This window comes from Herpailurus yagouaroundi, unplaced genomic scaffold (assembly GCF_014898765.1).
Source record: "Herpailurus yagouaroundi ecotype Mexico unplaced genomic scaffold, PumYag 139, whole genome shotgun sequence".
Taxonomy (NCBI): Eukaryota; Metazoa; Chordata; class Mammalia; order Carnivora; family Felidae; genus Herpailurus; species Herpailurus yagouaroundi.
In genome coordinates, this window is record NW_024412394.1 from 900,771 (window position 1) to 922,319 (window position 21,549).

Below are 21,549 nucleotides of genomic sequence, written 5' to 3' on the forward strand. Positions count from 1 at the left end.
GGGGTGGGGGGCATGATTGCCCATGTGCACAGGTACACATGTTTACACGCTCGTGGGGGCGTGTGCCTATGTGAAAGGTGTCTTTGGTTGGAGGGGTATGAGTCTCTTCTGTCCAGTCTCACTCCCTGGACACGGGAACAGCACCGGGACACTCACCTTCCTTCCCCTGTAGGTGTCTTTAGAGCTGGCCCTGGGCCAAAGCTCTGTAGCTTTGTAGTAAAGTAAATCCTGGGAAACCCACCCCCACTGCTGCTCTCCGTTGGCCTCCTCACGGATGCTAGGCATTCTCTCTTTCCTTTGACAAACCTACTTGTAGGTGAGGCTCTGATAGGTTTGCATTTTTAAAAAGGACAAAGTGTTAAGCTAAAGGAATGAATCTTTAATGGTGGAATTTCAGACCTTTTTCTCTTAGGAGAGGTTTTATTTATTTTGGCTTTGGTTTGGTTTTGTCAGGGAAGCTTCCCTGTGTCCCTGGAGCCACCCTGAAGCCCCAGGCTCCCCCCTGTCCTGCTCTGTCCTGGTACACCCTCCCCAGAGGGAGGTGGGGGGCACTCTGGGAGCCAGGAGGGACCTGCACCTCCTCCGTGGATCTGGGGCTGGGCAGAGGACACCAGCCACATCCGAGTGTCGTTGACCACTGTTACGCAATGTCAGCTCTTACCTGGACCTAGCTCCCCTTGCCTCAGTGGAGACTGGAGCCGCTTTCCTTGAGTGGGAGGCCTCAGTGGGCAGGTGAAGGAATGAACCCCTCACCCTCCCTCAGCCCCAGGTGGGTGCCCCCAACAGCCAACTGGGGGCTTTACGCACCAGGACAGGCTGCAGGGGACATATTAGGCTCTCCCCTTCCTGCCCACTCCGCTGCCTTTCTCCCAGAGCAGCCCAATCACAGGCCCCACTCTTTGGTCCTGGAGGGGGAAGAGGGAGAAGCGCCATCTTTAGGGATCTCTGGTTGTACCAGCTGGGACAGGGTCTGGGGACATGGCTGAGTCCCTGGCCCTCCCCAGCCCGTCTACTCATCCTCAGTCTCCTAGCCCTGGGAGGCCCCCGGTGGAGCTGAGGGAGGGCTCAGCACTGGGGATGGGGTGTGATAGGCACTGTCAGCCCCACTGTGGAAAAGAGAAGGGAAGGCCTCAGCCCTCAGACAGAGTACTAAGGAGGCTTGGGTAGAGATGGCTTGGCGAGCAGGCCCCAGCTCTGGTCACCCGAATGACCCTTCTGAAGGCCTGTACCTCGAGCTTCAGATCCTGGGCTGCCAGCACCCTGTTCTGGCCTCTCCAGTCTGCCCAGAGTCCCCTCAGGTGCACTGTGCCTTTGGCCTCAGGGATCCTCATTGGAAGCCTCAGAGTTCTCCTTTCCCATCACCCCTGCCCAGCCTGCTGGGTGTCAGGACTCTGACCTGACTTTGCAGGACACGCCACAGCCTGGGCAAGATCCTGTGGATCCTGTCTGCCTGGAAACAAGGCAGCCTGATCCAGTTTTCACTGCTGTCCCCAGAGCTGGGCCCGGGGGGGGGCAGGGGTTGGCTCTGACCACCCCTCCCTTCCATCCTGCTGTATTGCTGACCCCTGCCGGCCATCGCCATCTTCACACACACCCATCCCTGCACAGGCATCCCTCCCCAGAACACCAGTGCTTGAATACTTCCAGGGACGGGGGGCTCACCACCTCATGCAGTAGCCTGTTCTAGGCAGAGATGCTCTGCTTCTTAGGAAAGTTCTTTGTAGTAGCTGAAGTCTGAATACTGGTGACTGTTTATAGTCACACCCTCTAGAGTCACACATTTTATTTAAAAAAAATTTTTTTTTAACGTTTATTTATTATTGAGAGAGAGACACAGAGCATGAGCAGGGGAGGGGTAGTGAGAGGGGAGACACAGAATCCGAAGCAGGCTCCAGGCTCTGAGCTGTGAACACAGAGCCCGACGTGGCACTTGAACTCACGAACTGTGAGATCATGACCTGAGCCAAGGTTGGTCGCCTAACCAACTGAGCCACCCAGGCGCCCCTAGAGTCACACATTTAAAAAAAAAAGTCCATTTATTTATTTTTGAGGGAGAGAGCGAGCACATATACAAGCAGGGGAGGGGCAGAGAGAGAGAGAGAGAGAGAGAGAGAGAGAATCCCAAGCAGGCTCTGCACTGTCAGCTAGGAGCACAACGTGGGGCTCAAGTCCATGAACTCGGAGATCATGACCTGAGCCCAAATCAAGAGTTGAATGCTTAACCGACGGAACCACCAGGGGCCCCTAGAGTCACACATTTTCATCATTATCATCACCATGTACTGTCTATGTACTAGGTGCCGTATAACATGTCATTTAATCCTTTCAACGCCTGTGAGGTTGGTACCTGGGTCATCCCCGTTATATAGATGGGAAGCCCGGGCTCCAAGGAAGTGTGTCGCCTAAGTAGTCACAGAATCTGGGTTTCAAAGCCAGAGTCCATGCCCTTGCCAGCTAGGGATATCCCCATCTCATCCCTGCGTTCTGCTTGGCTCCCCCCTCCAGCTTGTTCTTCCCTTTCCCCGAAGCCCTACTGCCCCACATAAGCTTACACCTTCTCCCCAGAACCTGCAGTGGATTCACTCCTCCTCCAGGAAGTCCTCCTGGACAGCTAAGGGGTAAGGAAAGAGCCTTCTCCCCCAGGTATCTTCTCACAAAGAGAGGAGAGGAGGGGAGGAGATAGGGGGCCCGTGTCTGCAATATGGGTGAGTCTGTGGTGACACAGTGGGGGGGGGGGGGGCTATTCCTACTGCTCCTCTTCCCTCCAGACCAGATTTTGCTCAAGGACCTGATGCCCCTCCTTGGTGGCTGGCAGGACCCCAGTAGTCAGCACTTGGGAGGCCAGTCCAGGCCTGGTCTCTTACTGACCCTTGGCAGGATGGCAGGGCCTGTGGCAGTGGGGGTGGCATCCTTCTGCAGGCCCGTGGCCCCGCCCTGCCTGGCCCACCAGGTTCTGGTGGGGTGTCAGCGGTGCTTGAGGGCAGGGGTGGGGGTGCAGACTTCATTACCCCTCAAAGGACAAGGAACAGAGAGGGGACACGGAGAAGCTTCCTGGGTTCTGGCCAGCCCTGCACGGTGAGAAGTTGCATGGCGGGGACACAGGACACTCTGATTACCTGGGGTCTGGAGTCTTTCCCTTCCTTTGATGACCTCTGGCCACCTTCTGTGGCCACAGTGCCCTCATTCGTACTCAGACACCCTCATCCCTGGCTGCCACCTTAAGCTCCTTGTCTTACTATTGAAACCCCAGGGAGCAGCATTTAGAAGGATTCCCATGGATGAAAAACTCGGTCAAGCTTTAACGAAAAGCATCTCAGTGTAGGGCAAGACTTTCAAACTCCTCTAGTCCCATCCATCCATTCCGTGCCAGCATTTCTGCTGAGTGCCTGTTCAGTTTTTCTGCTTACATACCTCCAGTGACATGAGACTCGTTACCTTTCGAGGCAGCCCAAGACTCAAAATAGTGAGGACCTTCTTTCTCCTACAGAGCTACGGTTTGTCTCCCTGAGGCTTATACTCACAAGGCCTCAGAACCCCCCACACCCTTATGATGTTTGCAGCAAGTGACCATCTTATTGCTGAATCTTGTCCCCAGCCAAAGTCAAGAGAATAGGCCAGTAAGAGACCCCTCTGAGAAACTGGGAGGTACCTATCAAGGGGAGAGGCATCTCATTCCCAAGCCTCAGCCAAGCTGCTGAAACTCCCAGCCCAGTCCTGCCAGCTTTGAGTGGGGAGTGGAGAGGGTTCTGGGCAGAACCCACATGTGTCCCCCGCAAATGTCTCAGAGGCCCAGGCCTGACTCTTGGTGGCACATGTTTGAAAGGTGAGGCTGCCCTAACGGTTCCCTGGCCCGAGGAGGAAAGGAGAGATCGATTACAGGTGGGTGGCATGGAGGGAGGTCGGCCTTTGCTGCCCAACAGGACAGCCTGACCACCCCGGACTTCAGATTCAGGTGCCCTGGCTCCCCAGTCCCCGCTACCCTCCTCAACCTAGATGCTATACCTTTACTGATGCAGCCTCAGACCAACCCCACATTGCTGCCTGTAGAACCGACCATCATCCCTAGACCCCCAAGCCCACCCTGGAGCTCAGCCCCCGACCCCCTCCCCAACCCCGGGTCTGTGCAGTCAGGTCTGTGGTCCTGCGTGCAGTGTAATTTCACCTCTGCCTGTGAGCCACTGTTCCTTCCCCGTTCCTCTGTGCATGGAGGCAGGGCACAAACAGATAAATAAAACGAAATAAACACGTTCGTCCCTGTTAAGTTTCATCTCGTTAGATCCACCCCATCGCTCTGGCCTGTCAACTTCTCTTTAGATCCCAGCTCTGTCATCTGGTGTATTTGCCATCATCCCCCCCCAGCTGTGTGGCATCTGCAAATTTGATAAAGTACATGGAGCGTGTTTGTCTCAGAGGAAGCCCCCTCCCCTCGTTGGGTGGCTGGAGCACAAGCGTGCACAGGCATGTGTGTGTACGCACACACACGCGCGCGCACACACACACACACACACGCACACGCACACACTTTCCTCCGGCTGAGATTTGTCAGCCCTTTTCAGTCACTTGGATCCTGGTGGGGATCCTGGGCACCTGTGTCCCACAGGGGGTTTAGCACTCAGCAGCCGCTTGCTGTGCACGTGTCCCTGTGGGGGATGGGACGCTCTGGCTACACCCACGTGTCCTCACCCCCGTTGGCCTCTGTTTAAAGAGCCTCTGACCTGGCCATGCCCACTGGCCTCTTCCACCGAGCTTGGGGCCAGGCTGGTCCAGCCAGCATGGGCCGGGGCTCTCCTGGACAGCTGTGTGGCCCTCCCTCTGCTGCTAAACACACAAGTCGCGGTGCCTGAAGGCGCAGCTCTTTCTCCTCTTGGCTGTGGCTGCCGATGGTGGAGTCAGCACCACTGCATGGGGTGAGATCTCCTTCTTGCCCGTGCGCCCACTGAGTGATGTTCCTCTGATCCTTCTCTTCACGGGACCCCAGGCCTTCTCTTTGCGGTAATTGCATAGCAGGGCTAGCCAGCTCGGAAAGATCCAGACCTTCACTACAGAGCCTGCCAGACATTGCCTCAATGGAATGAACGAGATCCCAGGGCCTAGACAGACCTTCCGGAATCTTCTAGTCCATTCCCCAGCCTCCAGGCACTGGCTGTTGGAACACAGAGGATATTCCTATAGCCCCCCTCATGCAACTGTTTGTTCTTCCCTCAGGGAAGGTGGCAGAAGCTAGTTACTTGCATCAGGTAGCTGATGTGAGTAACAAACCACCCCCGATGCTTGGCAGCGGCTTCTACCCACCTACACTGAGGTCTTGCTCACGCTACTGCACTGGGGGTCAGCTGGGGATTCTGGTTCCAGCCACCCTCGCTCCGGGACCCAGGCTGAGGCGGCAGCCCCAGCTGCAGCATCACACCAGGGCAGAAGAAAAGAGATCACAGATCGCGTGCTGGTCTTAACGTTTCTGCCTCCGCTTGCCCCTTGTCACTTCCATTCAGCATTTCATTGGTTGAGGCCAGTCACGTGGCTGTGCCTAATTTCAAAGGGAGTAAGGCAGCCTCATCTTTCCTAGTGCCGTGGCCTTAGTGACTGCTCTGCAGACTAGCTGCTCCTGTCCCTCAGGGCCGTCCTGTGTTCCCGTCAGACCACTCGGACGCTCATTCTCTGAGTCTAGTGTAGAATGTTCTTCTACTTCCACGCAAGGGTCTGTGTGATGATACACACTCCTGGGGGATTTTGTCCATACCTGGATCAGCTATTCATTATGAGTCATAGACCATCCCAAAACTTAGTGGTTTCATGTGACAAAATTCCATAGAACTACACACACACACACACACACACACACAGAAGAAGTGTATGTAAAGCTGGTAAAATCTTGGGGGCGCCTGGGTGGCTCGTTGGGCATCCAACCCTTGGTTTCAGCTCAGGTCACGATCTCACAGTTCAGTTCATGAGTTCGAGCCACACATTGGACTCCACCCTGGCAGTGTAGAGCCTGCTTGGGATTCTCTGCACCACCCCTTCATGCCCCTCCCCTGCTCATGTTCTCTCTCTCAAAATAAATAAATAAAGTTGAAAAAAAGAGCTGGTAAAATCTAAATAAAGTCGTGCCTGAGTTAGTATTGTATCGAGGTCAATTTCCTGGTTTTGACAACGTGCCACAGTTTTGTGGGATATTGTCACTGGGGGGAGCTGGGTGAAGGGTACATGAGAAATCTCTGTACTACTTTTGCATCTTCTTGTGGATCTCAAACTGTTTCATATTAAAAGGTGGTAATAACAATAATACGGACAACCATGCACTTACTCATGACCCTGCCATTTGGGCAGGCTGGGTGGGAACTGGTAAAAGCAGCTTCACTGAGGCATCTGGTGTGCCAGCTGGGGGCAGGGGGGCATCTGTTCCCCACAAGGTCTCTCCGGCAGGGCAGCTGGGCCACTTTACGTGGTGGCTCTGGGCCGCACGGGTGGCCTCGGGCTGGAGCTGACCAGTGTCCCTCTGACCATCTTTCTCTGGTCAAAGCAGTCACAGAGCCAGCCCAGATTCAAAGGGCTTGATGGGAGGGGTGGCGGAGAGCGTGTGACATCCTCAGCTCATTGTCGTCCCCAGGTGTGTCAGACCATTTGCTCCCCCCCCCCCCCCCCCCCCCCCCCGCCGGGCTCCAGTTCTGCTCCCTCACCTGTGATGTAGGGATGGAGGCTGGAGAAGGGAGAGCGTCACAGATTTAGGGGCAGAGCTGGACTCCCACCCCGGGGCTCAGCCCGCCTCGCCCCTTCGAAGCCCCGGGCTCCGTGTCAGGGCCCCCCTCACCAGCCTGGCATCGATGCTGGGGGTTCTGTTTTGCACGTGCTGGTGTTTGCAATCAAAAAGTTCAGCGGCCCTTCCAAGTGTGCTTAAATTAGTCCCCATGAAAACCAAATCATTTCATTTGCAGAGAAGGGCTTAATTGCAAGGGGAAGGAGGCAAAGGGAATTCTGTTGCCTGTTTTCATTGAAGAAAATTACTGTACTTTCCCCTGTCTCCTTACTAAACAGAAACGGCTCAGAAATTGGGCTGTAATCACCAGTGATACCTCTTCTCTCCTTTCTTCTCAGCGCTTGTTCTGTTCCTCTGCTCCCGAGGCCCTGCTCCGGACCGTCCCTGCTCACAGCCTGCGGGAGGTGGCCCCTCCACGGTGGCCTGCAGTCTCACCACACGCCACCACGTTGAGGGGTTTGTCCTCCAGGTCACGGGGGCCTTAGCCCTGCATCGGCCCCGGCTCTTGGCAGGAGGAAACATCTGTCTTCCTTTGAGAAATCTCACCGAATCTGCTCCAAGCCCTCCTCACTCACCAGGGCCGCGGAGAGGTCACAATTAGGACGCAGGGCCTGGCCCAGCCGCGTCTTACACAAATCCTGGGCTGGTCTGCTTTGGCGCCTGGCCCCTAGACCACCTTCACCCTGGGGCCTTCTGTCACATGGTGCGGTGGGCTGGAAGGTCCTGGGGGCTCTGTGGCATGTTAGCTTATGACACGCTCATAGGGAGCTGTAGCCCTCTCTGTGTGACAGCCCTGCCCCGCTGGGACAGTCCAGCCTGATTGGCTCTGTGGCCAGGGTCCCCCTGGGGAGGGGGATATGGACACTTCAGGGAAGCAGGTAGCAGGCTGGTAAGTTGCAGGGGCGGGTGTATGAGTAAGCACCTCCATTAGGAGAGACAAAAAGGTGGGCGGGCCCTAGATGTGCGGGGGAGGGGCGCAGCTATGACTCCCAATGGGACAGTGGTCTGGAGGAGGGGGTGGGGAGTACGTGGGGACTCAGAGGCTCGGAGGCAGCGGCGGGTCTGGTCAGGGTGGGGGCAGCAAGGCGTGTGGCCTGAGCAGAGGCAGGGCAAGCACGATGGCAGGTCACAGGAGCCTCCTAGAGCCTGTGTGAGGTCCTGGCTCTTCCCTGGGACGAGGCGGCTTTACTGTTCTGGTGAACCCAGGGCAGCCCGACAAATCTTGAGTGGCCCCTCCTTACTTTCTTCGGAGAAGGGAAGAGAGCAGGGCTGACAACACAGGCTCTGGAACTGGTCTGTCTGGGTGTTCGGACCGCAGCTCCACTACTTGCCTGACCAACCTGTGCCTCAGTTTCCCCCATCCCATATAAAGGGGATAACCACAGCGTGGGGGTGTTGTGGTCATTCAGCGGGCTAAAGCTCCCTATGAGCTTGTCATAATGCTGTCATGTATTGCCTGATTTTACTTTTTCCTGATAACTTCCCCCACTACAGGGACAAAGTGACTGATGAGTGCAAGGTCCCAGCAAAGGACAGAGCCGGTCCTGAAGATGCTGAGTGCCTGCCTCCACCCCACTGCTCATTGGTGGCACGTTCCCCCACCCCCCTGCCCCCACTCATCCCCTCTGCCTCTCTTTTCCCTGGTGCACCATGGGCCCCTCTGTCCAGATTCTCTCCTTGTGTCCAGAGCTTTCTCTGGGGACAGGGGTGGAGAAGCTGGCCTGGCTGCCTGAGGAGGGCTGCTGGAAGAGTTGCGTCCAGTTGCTGCCTAACCACTGCCCGGCCCCTTCCCTTTGGCGGAGGCCGACAGGATAATGGATTTGAAGTCCGCACACCTGCCTCAACAAAGGGATTTTTTTTGTGTGTGTGAGGCTCAAAGTCAATGGTGTATTAATTAAGGGGAACAGCTGCTACCGCAGTTCTTATGATAAGTCAGTGACAAATGGCCGTGTTTACCTTTCTCCTGAGCAGAGGCTCCGGAAGATGGCCTGGAGCTCCTGGGTGGACGTCCACGGCCAAGATTGGTGGGGTACAGCCTCTCCCTCTTGTACTCCCCAAGCTTCTTTATTGGCACCACCCAAGCCCAAGAGGGCTATTTGTCACTGAAGAAAGACAGGTCCGCGGCCCAGGGAGCCTTGAAGGGAGTGGGCAGAGCAATGGAAACTTCTCTGTAATGGCTCCCACCCAAAAAAGATGCCCTCAGACCCCCTCCTCAGGCAAATCCCACCACCCTGCCCTGTCCCTTGTGCAGTGAGAGCTGCTTGAAAGAAAGACGTGGCCCTTCAAAGCGGAGGAGGGCTGCAGGGCCGGATCTGAGGCTGTGCGGCAGAGGACGCATCTCCGGGCCTTTGTGCCGCTCGGGCGCTCCGTGCTCCATAAAGGCAGGGGCCGGCTGGCGGGGGCCTTTTGTTATTTGGCTTATTTTGATCTTGCTCCCGCTCTCCAAACAGTCTCACAGAAATAGAGCCCTGCATTAGCTCCCTTCACAGCTTAAGACAAAACACAGCAGAGGGAGAATGTTTCACTGAAAAACAGAAAAGGGAAAGGTGGGCTCATTTCTGTCTGGGTCCTTTGACTATCAATTTATCCAGCAAATTCCCAGCAGATGGGAGGAGAGCGGGACGGTGCTCACCGGCCAGCCACCACCTGCAGGTGGGACCGCGCGGGGGCGCAGCAGGGCCGGCTGAGGAGGAAGGGCTGGATCTTGGTGCCAGCTCCAATGCCCGCAGCTCTGGTGTGCCCTCGGGGTAGGGGCTGCCCTGGTGGAGAGCCGTAGGGCCGGCAGCACAGTGAGCCCCTGCCCTGCAGAGTCCTGTGGGCCCTGCTCCCTCCCAGACAGCACTTGGGCCTCCGCAGTCTCCAGACTAGAGTGTTGCCAACATCAATCTCCCGCCTCCTTTAAGGACACCGTCGGCTGCCAAGGAGCCCCACCCGACCTCACTCTGCTCTTCCTTTCTCCCCCTGGGGGCCTCTGGGGCCCTGCGGGGAGGCAGAAATGGGGCCCAGGAAAGAGGGTCTACCGATCTCCAGCCCTTGCCACCCACTCACTGGGACCAGGTGGGTGCCTTTTGACTTCATCCTGCAGGGTGTGGTAGTCATGCCCTGTTGTAAATGGGGAAACTAAGGCTGTGAGAGGTTGTGTAGTTTGCTGGAGAACCCCGTCACGAAAAGGCCGGGGCCCGGAGGGAGGAAGGCCAGCTATCCCGAGAAGGCTCAGGGCCCCTGCGCGGCCCACCCCAGCCTCCTCTTCCAGCTGACCTCTCGGGAGCCAGTGCTTCGTAACCCCACCATTTACCATTCCTTATAACTTGCTTGGGCGGGGGGGGAAGGGCAAGAACCATGCACGAGAAACACATCCATTTTTAATAAATAGTTTATTTATCCAACAGTTTCAACCCTGATATTGAAGCCTGTTGCAGCATTATTCTTCTGGCTGCAGCCTTGATTAAGAGACCATTTCTTTGCCACGGGGCTGGCGCTCAGAGTCCAGCCCCGCCGATCATCCAGACATCAGAGGAAATGAGAGAGTATTGCTCAAATGAGGGAGACCGGAGCTTTATTAAGGAAACAAAAAATACCAGGAAGACCGAAAGGGGGTGGTCGGTGCCTTCTGGAGGCAGCTGTTTCGGCTCCTCTGCTTGCCCCTCTCCCGCGGCCGCAGATGAGAACATACGGGGACGAGGCTCTGCTGGAGAGGCTCCTCGCACTTAACTAATAAGGCCCCCCGCCGGGGTGTTTGCGGAGACAGGCTCCCGCGACGCGGGCTGATGGGCTGGCGGGGGGCCGCGAAGGTCTGCGGCGGCGCCGGCACGCTCCCGGGGTGGCCAGCAGGGGGCAGCCGAGCCGCCCTCGCGAACCTAGTCGGTGCCGGAAGTTCTGCTTAAGCAGCCCCGGCGTGGGGACGCTGTGGCCGCCACGGGACAAGGTGACCGTCGCACGCCGGAGGCGAGACCCTCCCCGGGTCCTGCAATCTGCGTTCTCGGCCCGATGCAGTGCCCTGGCTGCAGGTCTGGTCTAGAACTGCGACTCTGTGAGCAGCACCACTAAAGAGGCCGCCTCTGGGCAGCCCTACCCGCCTCGCCGCTTTCGGCCCGTGTCTGCTCCCGGTTGCTCTCAGGCGGCCACGCCAGCAGCTCACTCCCGACCCAAGGGTCCTGCGTGCCAGGGCCTGGCATTTCTAGATAGTCCTTCTACAGTACTCGTTCTAATTGCTAGCACCTTCCCCCTTCAGGATAAAAGAGGCCCAACCCAGCTAGAGGACAGGCTTTCTCCCCTCACCCTTGAGCTCCCAGGTAACACCCTCTGAAGGCACATGGACCAATCTGCTCCCCGACCCCTGCCGCCCCAGCCTGCCATCCCGACCCACCGCCCACCTGCACGATGCCCACCCTGCTGAGTGCTCGCCAGCGGTGGACGAGCTCCAGCCCAACCTAACTGCACACTAGCTCTGCAGGGTCTCACAGCTGCTGCTCTTTCATCTTTTTTGTTCATCAAAAACAAACCCTTCTCCCCTCTCCTGCCGGCAATCGGGGCACAGGATTGGACCAATGCAGAGGGCAAGGCCTCTGGCTTTTCCCCTGCGCCCTTCAAGGAAGCCCACGCTTCCCTACAAGCTAATCTCTGAAGAGTCTTACAGAGACCTTTGGAACCAGAGTCTGGAGGAAGGTGAAAGTCAAGGCAAGTGTGAATTCAGCACTGGCAGGTCTGGTGGCCTTCTCGCGCCCCCGGAGGGGACTGGCCTGGGACAGGCCGACTGGGAACAGGCCCCCGCCCGGGATTTATCGCTCTGAGTCGGAGAAGGAAGAGGGCTTAGTCCATCTCCACACCAGCATATCCTCTCCAGCCACACGGTGGGACTCTGTCTGGATCCGGGATTCGTTGGACGCCAGGAACTCCACAGCCCGGTCCCAGACCCGCTTCATGCGCCTCCTGCAACGACAAGGACCAGGCTCAGCAGGCAAGCTGCGCCCCGGCAGCTCCACTGGGTACTGCCCAGAGAAGCGAGCTGGTCCGGACGCACCCTCTGTACAAACTTGGGCCCTGACTCCAGGATCTCGCGCAGAATTTATCTGCGGGAGGAAAAGGCATCAGGTACCAACAGAGCTCCTGCAGAGGAGAGGAATTTCTTGAGCCACAGAGAAATAATTCCTCAACCTTCTCTGCTCCAAAAGCATTCAATTAAAGGGAGCTGAAGGGGGCCAGAGGGGGCCAGGGCACCCCCAGGTGTCCAAGAGGGAAGGGGTTGTGCTGGCCTCAGCCAGCGCTTGCTGGGACCTGTTACCGCAGCAGCCCGGGCCAGGCGGCCCCACCACCGGTGCCGGCTGCATTCTAATGCCCCATGTGGGCTAATTAAAGAGTGGCCACTGGGCTGTCGAGTCCAAACTCCACAGTACTTTGGAGCACGCGAATGAGCTAAGCATCCAACCGGGGAGGCGAAGAAGCTGGAGCTGCTCTTGGAACCAGAGCTACCGGCCAGGGCCCCTTCTGCTCTGCTGGGTCCCTGGGGCCTTGCATCCCCTTGGACAGCCCCCTGTGGTCTCTTCCCCCTCCAGACTAGACAGGAAGAGTCCAAGGCAGTCAGGGAGGATTGCTTTGACGTCCTCTTCGATGAGTTCCCGTCTTTCGTCAGCACCGCAGACCACCTCCCTGTGACCCCTCGCGTGGAGAGTGAACATGGGTGTGTCCATGTGGGAGCGGGAAGGTTCCACCTGGGGGAGGACAAAGGAGGGAAGCACCCAAGGTGGCCCGTGGGTCAGGAGTCAGAGCTGGGGTGTCAGGGCTTTCTCCTCCAGAGGTCAGGTCCCGTGGGGCAGGCCCACTGGGCTGCTCTAGCCCCAGCCCCCCCTCCCAGGCAGCGAGCAGGCCTGCGCCAGCCAGGCCCCACGGCTCTCCCTCAGTCTCACGGGCGGACCCTCCTCTGCGGGGCACACCCGACGGTGCCCACGCAGGGCCGACAGCAGCGGACAGGTCCTCGCGACATGAGGGCTCAGGTGCACCGACCGGGGGCCTGGGAGATAAATCGAGAGGCTGGGAGCCAACATGGCTTGAGTCTCCCGGGGTTTACCGACCGGGCTCAGTCCCGCCTGTGGTCCCTGCTGTGGCGTGGGAGCTGAGGCCGGGTGGCCCGGCCGGAGACAAGCCGCGACGGCACTCTTGCTCTTACTTCAGTGAGCATGTGGGTTGCATGGAACTGAAGCCCAAGCAACAAGGGCCACTCTTGGGTGAGTGCTCACGTGCTAGGCACAGACTTAATGAGCTGTGAGGCCACTTCCTGACACCCCGTCCCCCTTTCCTGAGGACTTGTCACTACTGCCTAATAGCACACATTTTCCTTATGCATCTTGTCACCTCTCTTCCTCCCTAGAACCAATGTTCCGCTGGGGCGCGGATTTGGGTTTCTTCTCCCCACCGTCTCCCCGGGACCCAGTAGCATGTGGCCTGCGGTTGGTGCTCAATAAACATTTGTTGCGTAAACAAGGGCTTCAGCGCAGCCCTCTGCGCGGCAGTGGTGTCTTTGTTTTGGATGAGGAAACTGGCTCGGAGTGGCTGTGACTCATGGTCACGTGGCGACTCCTGGTGGGGCCAGGAATTTGGTGGGAGTCTGAAAACACCAGGCGGCCTCCTCTTGGGAGCCGGAGGGCGACGTAGCTGCCTCCTGCTGAGGACCAAACAACAAGCACGAGCCAACGCTGCCGTGGTCAGTCTGCTCTCCCTAAGCTTCCTGCCTGCACGTCCCTAAAGAAGGATGAAAGTTACTAAGCATTTACAAGTAAAACCTTAAATGTTTTGCTCTTCCAGTTCCTCTTGGGTTGCACAGACGTGCCACCAGCGCTGGGCCTCGAGCAAGCTCCTTAACCTCCCTATGCCTCAGTTTCCTCATCTGTTAGATGGGGTACTCACTGTTCTCACCTTGCAGGGCCACAGTGAGGAGCCAGTGAGTGTGGGCTTTGCCCGTGGAGGGCACAGAGCAGCGCCGGCTTGCAGTGAGTGTTCGTCCCCCTCCGGAGAGATGGCATCCGGCTGGAGACCGCGGCGAGCTACTGAGGGGGGCCCCACAATCTGGGCCGACACCTTGGCGGGCCCTGATGGCTGCCCCCTGGGACCCTGTCCTCCAAAGCTACCCCACATGCGGTTTTGCAGATGCCCACATCCGGCATCTGCAGCCCATGTGAAAGGTCCCCTGGTGTCATGCAGGACAATGGCCTGTTACCCCTTCCCATGCAGCCGTGCCCCCTGGGAACGGACCCCATCCACGGCCGTGAAGTTCTGCTTTCAACTGCAGGTACACTTGTGTGCGTGCGCATGCGTGTGTGGGAAGTGAACCGTATTTTAGATAACATGTCATGGGCCATGGTTAAAAATGTTTGAAAAACAATCTCCTCCTTACTAGTGACTGATTCAAGAATATGGGGCACGTGGGTGGCTCAGTCGGTTAAGTGTCCAGCTTCGGCTCAGGTCACCATCTCACAGTTTGTGAGTTTAAGCCCCGCGTTGGGCTCTGTGCTGACAGCTCAGAACCTGCAGCCTGCTTTGGATTCTGTGTCTCCCTCTCTCTGCCCCTCCTCCAATCACACTTTGTCTCTCTCTCAAAAATTCTAAAGAACAGACAAGTAACCGAGTCTGGCCAGCAGGGCCTCAGTGAGTGTGTCACTGGCAGCTTCTGGGAATGTTTTCTCCTGCTTGTGAGAGCAACGGGAGGCCCCTCTCTCCCCTGCTGGCTGTGACAAGGCAGATGCTGGTCCAGCTGCTGCTGGCCACCATCCTGTGACCGCGAGGAACTCCCGCCAGCGCACGACATCCACAGAAGCCAGGACCCCAAGGATCGCAGAAAAAAGGGACCAGGGACCCGACTATTCTGTGTCTGGAGCGCACATGACTCTGGACTTCCACTAATGGAAACCTATCAGATCCTTCCCGGCTTGAGCCACCCAACGCTAACAGAGGAGTGGGACCATGTTTCTAAACCTCTGGTCTGCGTTCTGCCACGAAGAGCCGAGCGCCGGAGGAGTGGCAGGAGGCGTGCGTGGTGGCCCCCTCCCCTGGGATCCTCGGGGCTGAGCTCCCCCTCCCCCCGCCCCATAACTGATGCTCGGGGCTCCTTCCGTGGCACTCGGCAGGGCCGGACCAGGACTCACCGGCTCTGCGGAGGGATCAGGGTGTCGCGCACGTGCAGGATGCCCACGTACGGGTAGCGCTCCATGTCCTGCTCCCAGTCCACGTAATGGTCCTGGACCACGTCTGCAGGGTAGGGCAGGGGGCACGGTTAGGACAAGGACCTTCCGGCGGGTGCCCGCAGTCCTCGCCCCAGGGGCCACACACCTATAATCTTCTTCACCATCTCATACATGGCTTGCTCCTCTTCTTCCAACTTCCGCCACCGATACTTCAGGAGGATCAGGAGGCCCCACAGAAAGGCCAAGCCTGTGAGGGAACAAAGGCCCGGTTAATCCTCACGTCACCTGCGGCCACTCAGAGGCACACTGCGTGTCAGTCTGGGTCGGTGGCTGCGCTGGAGGCTATGGGTGAGCCGTACAAGTGTTGTGAGCACCTACTATGTCTCAGGCCCCGGCTAGCATGCGGGAGGGGACAAAGGAGGTGGAAATGCAAAGGGAAGGCAGGCCATTAAATGATCATCTTCCTCCTGCTGGCTGTCACCACAGAGGCATCCCCAGCCGTCCAGATTGCAGCTCCTCCCAACCGCATTCCGGGACTTTCATCTCCTCCCTTGTGAACCAGAACACGGCGTTTCATACATATATACATGCGGGGCCCTTTGTATTCCGGGATGCTGCTGCCGATAATGATGTCTGTGCCTGATGGTGTGGGTGAGGGAGCTGTGTGCACGCCCAGATGGCCTGTGATTTGTAACTCAGCCATGTCTGCAGAGCCGGCAGTTTCTAGGACTCGGCCTTTTGCCTTCAGAGACACCCCAAGGTCTCTGCTCAAAGGCGGCCCCTGATGTCGGGAGACAAGACTCACGCTCTGCTTTTCAGCTCAGCGCTGAAAGGGTCCTTCCTGCTTTCATCAGGTACCTAGAGCTCCCAAGGAGAGGGAGTAAAACTAGGCCAAGCTCCTGGTGCGCCGCCTCCTCAGAGAGGCCTGCACTCTGGGGCCCCCAGGGCGACGATGCTGGGCTCCAGCCAGCACCCATCTCCCTCTCAGGGACACTGACGGTCCCCGACCCTGAGCAAGGATGTTTTTAGTTATCCTCACGCTCCCGCCACCAGTCTCTAAAGGTAAGATGAACCAGGGCAGAGGCTGACTTGTTCATCTCCTCTGTTTTATTAGACAGACCTCAGGTTCACTAGACAGAAATGAACTCTCTGGGCCTGGGCTTCCAGAACTCATCACTCATGCCTAGGAGTGTCACTGAGCTGGGCTCCTGGGAGGTGCTCTGGGAGCAGTCCCCGCGGCACAGGCAGGGGGGGAGAAGGGCAGCCAAGGACTTACACCAGAAGAAGATGAGCAAGTTGGTGATAGCAGTGAACAGGGCGCGGCTCAGGCGGCAGCCGACACCCATGCGCGGGCGGGCGGATTCCAGGCACACCACCTTGTCCACGGTCGTCACCAATTCTGATGGGTCTTCCCCTTTCAGCCTGAAACAGGACACAGGGCTGCAGACACATTCAAAAGCTCCCAGGAGCTGTGGGATCGGCCCCACTCAAGGATGGGCTTTGAGGCCTCTACTTGCTTATGAAATAGACTCGGTATCCTGGTTGCATGCTTTCCCGAAATTTCCCACGTTGGCTACTTAGGAAGAATAAAGCTTTAAAGACGGCAGCAGGCTTGAACCCCTACCGCTAAAGTGACGTCCCCCTCTGTCGGGTCTTTTGACAGCCCCTCTCAGCGTGTGGAAGATTAAACTGTAAATTGGATTCTCACCTCCCAGCATAGAGAAATGGAAATGTTTACTGAATTGCTGGCTTTGCACTGCATGGCAGGAACTGAAAGAGTCTGGGAGGGTGTGCTTTTCCTCAGTGATGGTGACAAAGAGGCATATAAGCTGTTTAAGGGTAAAGATCGGGGTGCCGTGAGCCTCAGGGAATGACGACCACCGGGCTCCCCGAGGCCAGGCCCCAGCCCCAGCGCCTCCACCCTGGCCACTGAGAGGAGGTGTCAGGACACACGGGGATGGATGCCCACACCTACACGTTCTTCCAGCTGGGTGACAGTCTCGTGCTCTGGACCGCACAGTGCAATGCCCAGTATCTGTAGCGTCCCGACTTCTAACGACCCACTTTGAACACTGGTCGTGTGAGCTGGGCCCGGCCCCCCTCCTGACTACCTTCCCCAGAGTGGAAGGGCGAGCGTCATCATTCTTCTGTGCTAGCAGCTTCGGTGAGTGCCGTGGAGGATAAAATCCATATTCTCCTTCGCCTTTCCTAACACACAGGAAAATCGCTCAGCCACTCAGGGAAGCTTTATTCTTTTTTAAGCCAACGAATTTTAATCGTGCCACGCATCCAGTTATCAAGCTTTGGGTTGAGCTGCCCGAGGGGCTTCCGGTAGAGGCACTGCTGATGGAATTAGTAGTCTGGGTGGATTAGAGAGGAAGGGAACAAAACCCTGGAGGGTGTCTGAATATCAGGAGCTATGGCCTGAGCAGAGACCCCGACAAACCCTGAGAAACGAGAGGCAGTGCCAGGATGATGAACTCTGGTGGGGGTGGGGGGGGGGGGCATCACTGGTGTGCCCTGCCCCCGCCAGCTGAGCAGCCAGATGGGGCTTTTCAGGAGGGCGAGAGGGCTCACCATCTCTGCGAACAGTGCTCCCCAGAGACAGAACTGAGGCGGAACTGCCCAGTCAGAATAAAATCCAGTATTTCCTTTAGCCATTTCCACACAGAGTGAAACCGACATACAGAAACATTTGTCTAGGAATGAAAACTAGCACCCGGGGAGAGGAAGTGCAGAAAAATGCCTTCTCCAGCAATCCACCACGTGGGACCAGTGAATTCAAAGCGAGTCACCTGAAACAGGTTTAGCTGGAACACTAGGCTAATGTCCCGCCACCCGGATTTTGTGTCTTATCTGCACCCCAAACGCTTCTTCCTTCCGTTGCCTGGCTTCAGGCTTAGCCCACAAGGACTCAGCTGGGAGACCTGCCTCTAACTTCAGACCCGAGACACCTCTGTGAGCACACGGCAGTCAGCTGATGGGTGAGGACCACGGCCACGGGTGCTTGTGGCGGGGCCGCCACCCTGTGATGTCTCGCCCGCACTCACCAGATGCCCACGTCCTTGTTACTGCTCAGTATCCAGGTCAGCGCAGCTTCAAACTTGGCAGAGGAGCTGCTGGTCACGTTCTGTGGGAGGGGGCGGGAGATGAGTTCTGCGTCTGGGCCGAGCAGCGGGAACATTATTCTCCTGCTGGATTAAGGAAGCCCTCTCCCGTGCCCTCCGTGGGCCCCAAAGCCCTGTTCCACTACATGCACAGCAAAGTGGCAGGCAGGAAATCTGGGCTGCTGGGAGTCAAGAAGGAGCTCTGCCCGGAGGAGTTGATGTGGAAGCACACACGAGGAAACGACGCAGGTCTGAGGTAGCCAAAGGAATTATCATTTCCTCGAGGACCAAAGTGTCAGGCCAGAGAGCTGGCAGCTCATCTTGGGGAAAATGAAAAACAGTGTGGGGATGGGAGCCCAGTGGCCAGTCCCAGATGTGTGGCCTTGGGCAAGTCCCTGTCCCTCTCTGAGTCTCAGTTTCCTTGTTTGGGAAGTGGCAATGACCTAGGAGACCCCTAAGGTTTCTGTCAGCTCCAAAGTTCCGCCATTCTATCAAACTGGGGCCAGGCACACAGTCAAGCAGACCCTGAGCAATCTGCACAGCGAACGAAAAGGAGAGAACGGACAGGTGAAATGTAGATCCACAAAGCTGCTGGGAAGGAGAGCAAGGGGGAGCGAGTAACAGGGCCACTTAAAGAAGAGGTGGCCTGCAGTGGCCGCACTGGCGGCTCAGGAGCCAGCCCCCCACCCACATGCCAGCAGGCTGGGCTCTGGCTCATAGCTCACCTTGGACCGGTCACTCCTACTGCTGCCTAAACTTGCAGCAGCCTAGCACTCAACTAAGTTAAAAAAAAAAAAAAAAAAAAAAAGGAAAACAAAAAAGCCAAAAAAAAAACAAAAAACAAAAAGGGAAAAAAAAAAAAAAAGCAGGGCTTGAAAGATCACTACAAAAGCGCCAGCACCTCTCGGGAATGGGTAAGCGCTGCAGCCTTACTTACTGCTAGGTATTCCTGGGCCTCCATTACAGGAATGCATTTGCTTTTCAGCTTCTCTGGATTTCCACATTCAAAATTACCTAGGAGGAAAAAAACACACATTCAAACACAAAGAAGAGGTGGGGGAAAAAAAATGACTCTGAAACGGACTAAAAAAAATGCAGCAAGAATCAAGCCATCAGCTCTGATAGGGAGCATGTGGCCCTGTGGCTCTGGCTTCTGTGGGGCATCTTCACTCTGCAGCAAGATCAAAAGCCACTTAGCTTGGATCGATTCCAGATCATTAAAACCTGACCTGCAAAGCAGTGCGGTGATTTGCATTAAATGACTAAAAAGCTGCCCAATCCTAAGGTCTGTTTGCAATTGATCCCTAAAAGGATCAGACAGATAGCTTTGGAAGGTACCAGAATGGCACTATAAATAAACACAACCTGGGAAAAAAGAAAGGCAGGGAGGCCGGAGGCACTGCAGGGATTCTGACCGTGACATAGGCAGGTGACCTGAACTCCAGGCCCACCGTTTCAAGGGGTTCTGGGGAGGGGTGTCCAAAATGGCCCAAAGAGAAAGAGGGCATCTCTGAGCTGGGTAGTGGGGCCTCGGCATGGTGCTCCAAGGGGCCACTCCCTTCCAAGCACCCTGGGTGAACAGCTCCCACCCAGGATGGAGCTGGGAGCCTCCCCTTAGGCCTGCCCGGGGCCACGTCCTCTGAAAAATCCCCAGCCCGTGGGAGAATCTTGTTGGACCAAATTGCTCTGGACTTGGGGGCCCACCACAGCCGTTGGTTCTCAATAGCCTGCTATGGTCCACCCACAACGTGCTGTTTCCCATGGGTCACTAGACTCCTTGAGAGCAGGGACAGCACAGGGTCGGCAGGTACAAGAACCTGAACCCACGCACAGCCTGACTGCTCTTAACCTGGCACAGCTTAGGGGCTACGGATGGCTAGTCTGTGCGTCTGTGTGCTGGGGACTGAGTGGCTGGGAATGAACATTAAAAAGCTTGAGAACGAACTAAAGCTTATCCCTCCTATGCCAAGTTGATCTTGACCTTATGGGACCCCTGAGACCAAGGTGGCTGCCATGGTCTGCCCCACCCTAGATCACCCCGCCTGGACCACCGCCACGGCCTCCTGATTGGTTGCCTCCTCTCCCCTTTCTCTTCCACGTTTGAGCAACCAAACTTTAAAACGATTCTGCTTACGTGACACTACTACACTCAAGCTGCTGTCACATTTGCATTCCTGGCTGCTGGCTCTCAGCACATCACTCCCCTGCTCAGAAGCCTCCCCGGTGCTCAGTGCCTGCAGGATGAAGCCCCGAGGGCCTGGCCTCTATGGCCACCCATGGTAGAGCCCGGCCGACCTTCCCAAACTCCATTCCTTCCATTTTTTCTTCCCTCACGTGGCCAGCCGCTTCCAGCCCTGACCCTGTCATTTCCCCTTTGGCCTTGCCTTCCCCCGCACATATGCAGAACCAATCCTTGCTGGGCTTCGGCGCCCGGCAGACACCGCCTCCCCTGTGACGCTTTCCCGACTGCTCCAGCTAAAAGGCAACGTGCCTCCTGGAACTTCCGGCCTCTCGGTTCTCATCCAGTCACACTGTGTATCAGCCAGTGGTCAGGGAGGTAGGTGGTTTGTCTCTTCTACTAGACCATAAGCAGCCCGTGGGCTGCAAAGGCCACCACAATTCCCTGCCCATAGGTGACCTCCAAGGCAGGGCGGGGGTGGGAGGGGAGTATGGCCTAGTAGAGCCCTCATTCCCCTGCGGCGAGACCCTCAGGGTCGCCGCTGCCAGGCTTGTCAGAGGACAGGAGGCAGCAAACCCCTGGATGGCATAAGCCAGGACCACATATGAAGGGTGGGGTGGAGGAAAAATGTCTACCAGCATCCACAGTTTAAGAGGAGAGCTTCTCTACTTTATGCCCCGGGGGGCTTCTGAAAATGCAGACTTTAATTCATAGGTTCGGGATGGGACCTCAGAGTCTGCATTTCCAACAAGCTCCTGGGTGATCCTGATGCTGCTGGTTCCTGGGCCACAGCTGAGTCACTAAGGTCTGGAACACCCTCACAGGCCAAAATTTATAGTCTAAGCACCTCAGCCATGGAGAAAGGCCCCTGAGGCCTGCGATGCTGTGAGCTCCCATTCCTCCTGCTCTGCTCCTCTGAGCTGCTCACAGATGCCTCCATGACCACCTCCAGTCTCCCACCGTTCAGGAGGGAGGTGGTGGCAGAGCTGGGACCACAAGACTGGCCCCGAGGGCTGAGGGCCCACTACAGGCCCATCTGGCCTTGATTTCCTAGCAACAACCTTCCACAAGGGTTGGCCCCACAGGTAAGAGGTGCCTCCTGAACATCTCATAAGACTGAATAGCTCTGTCTGATTTTGGTGCCAAATATATTTAGCCTGGTACTCAAGCCCTGGTCATTCACCGATACCTTTAGCAAGTGATTCTGAGAGGTGTGGGGAGGTGGTATCTCTGGCCTCAAATTTTCTTTTTTTTTTTTTTTTTTTTTTTTTAATTTTTTTTCAAAGGTTATTTTTTTTGGGGGTCAGCGCTGGGGGGGCATGAAAGGGGGGGGGGGCC

At 56.8% G+C, this 21,549-nt stretch overlaps 1 protein-coding gene across 1 annotated transcript in view; it reads right to left on the bottom strand.

Moving 5' to 3' along the window:
* Positions 1–10,106: 10,106 nt before the first annotated feature.
* Positions 10,107–21,549, bottom strand: part of LEMD2 (LEM domain nuclear envelope protein 2) — a 17,040-nt gene continuing 5,597 nt past the window's right edge. Inside the window, exons 2-7 of the mRNA XM_040473112.1 lie at positions 18,970–19,046; positions 17,976–18,055; positions 16,202–16,347; positions 15,071–15,172; positions 14,887–14,989; positions 10,107–11,680 (exon numbers count right to left, since the gene is read on the bottom strand). Coding sequence (XP_040329046.1) covers positions 11,530–11,680; positions 14,887–14,989; positions 15,071–15,172; positions 16,202–16,347; positions 17,976–18,055; positions 18,970–19,046 — 659 coding nt within the window. The 3' untranslated portion in view covers positions 10,107–11,529. The remainder of the gene's footprint in view (positions 11,681–14,886; positions 14,990–15,070; positions 15,173–16,201; positions 16,348–17,975; positions 18,056–18,969; positions 19,047–21,549) is intronic.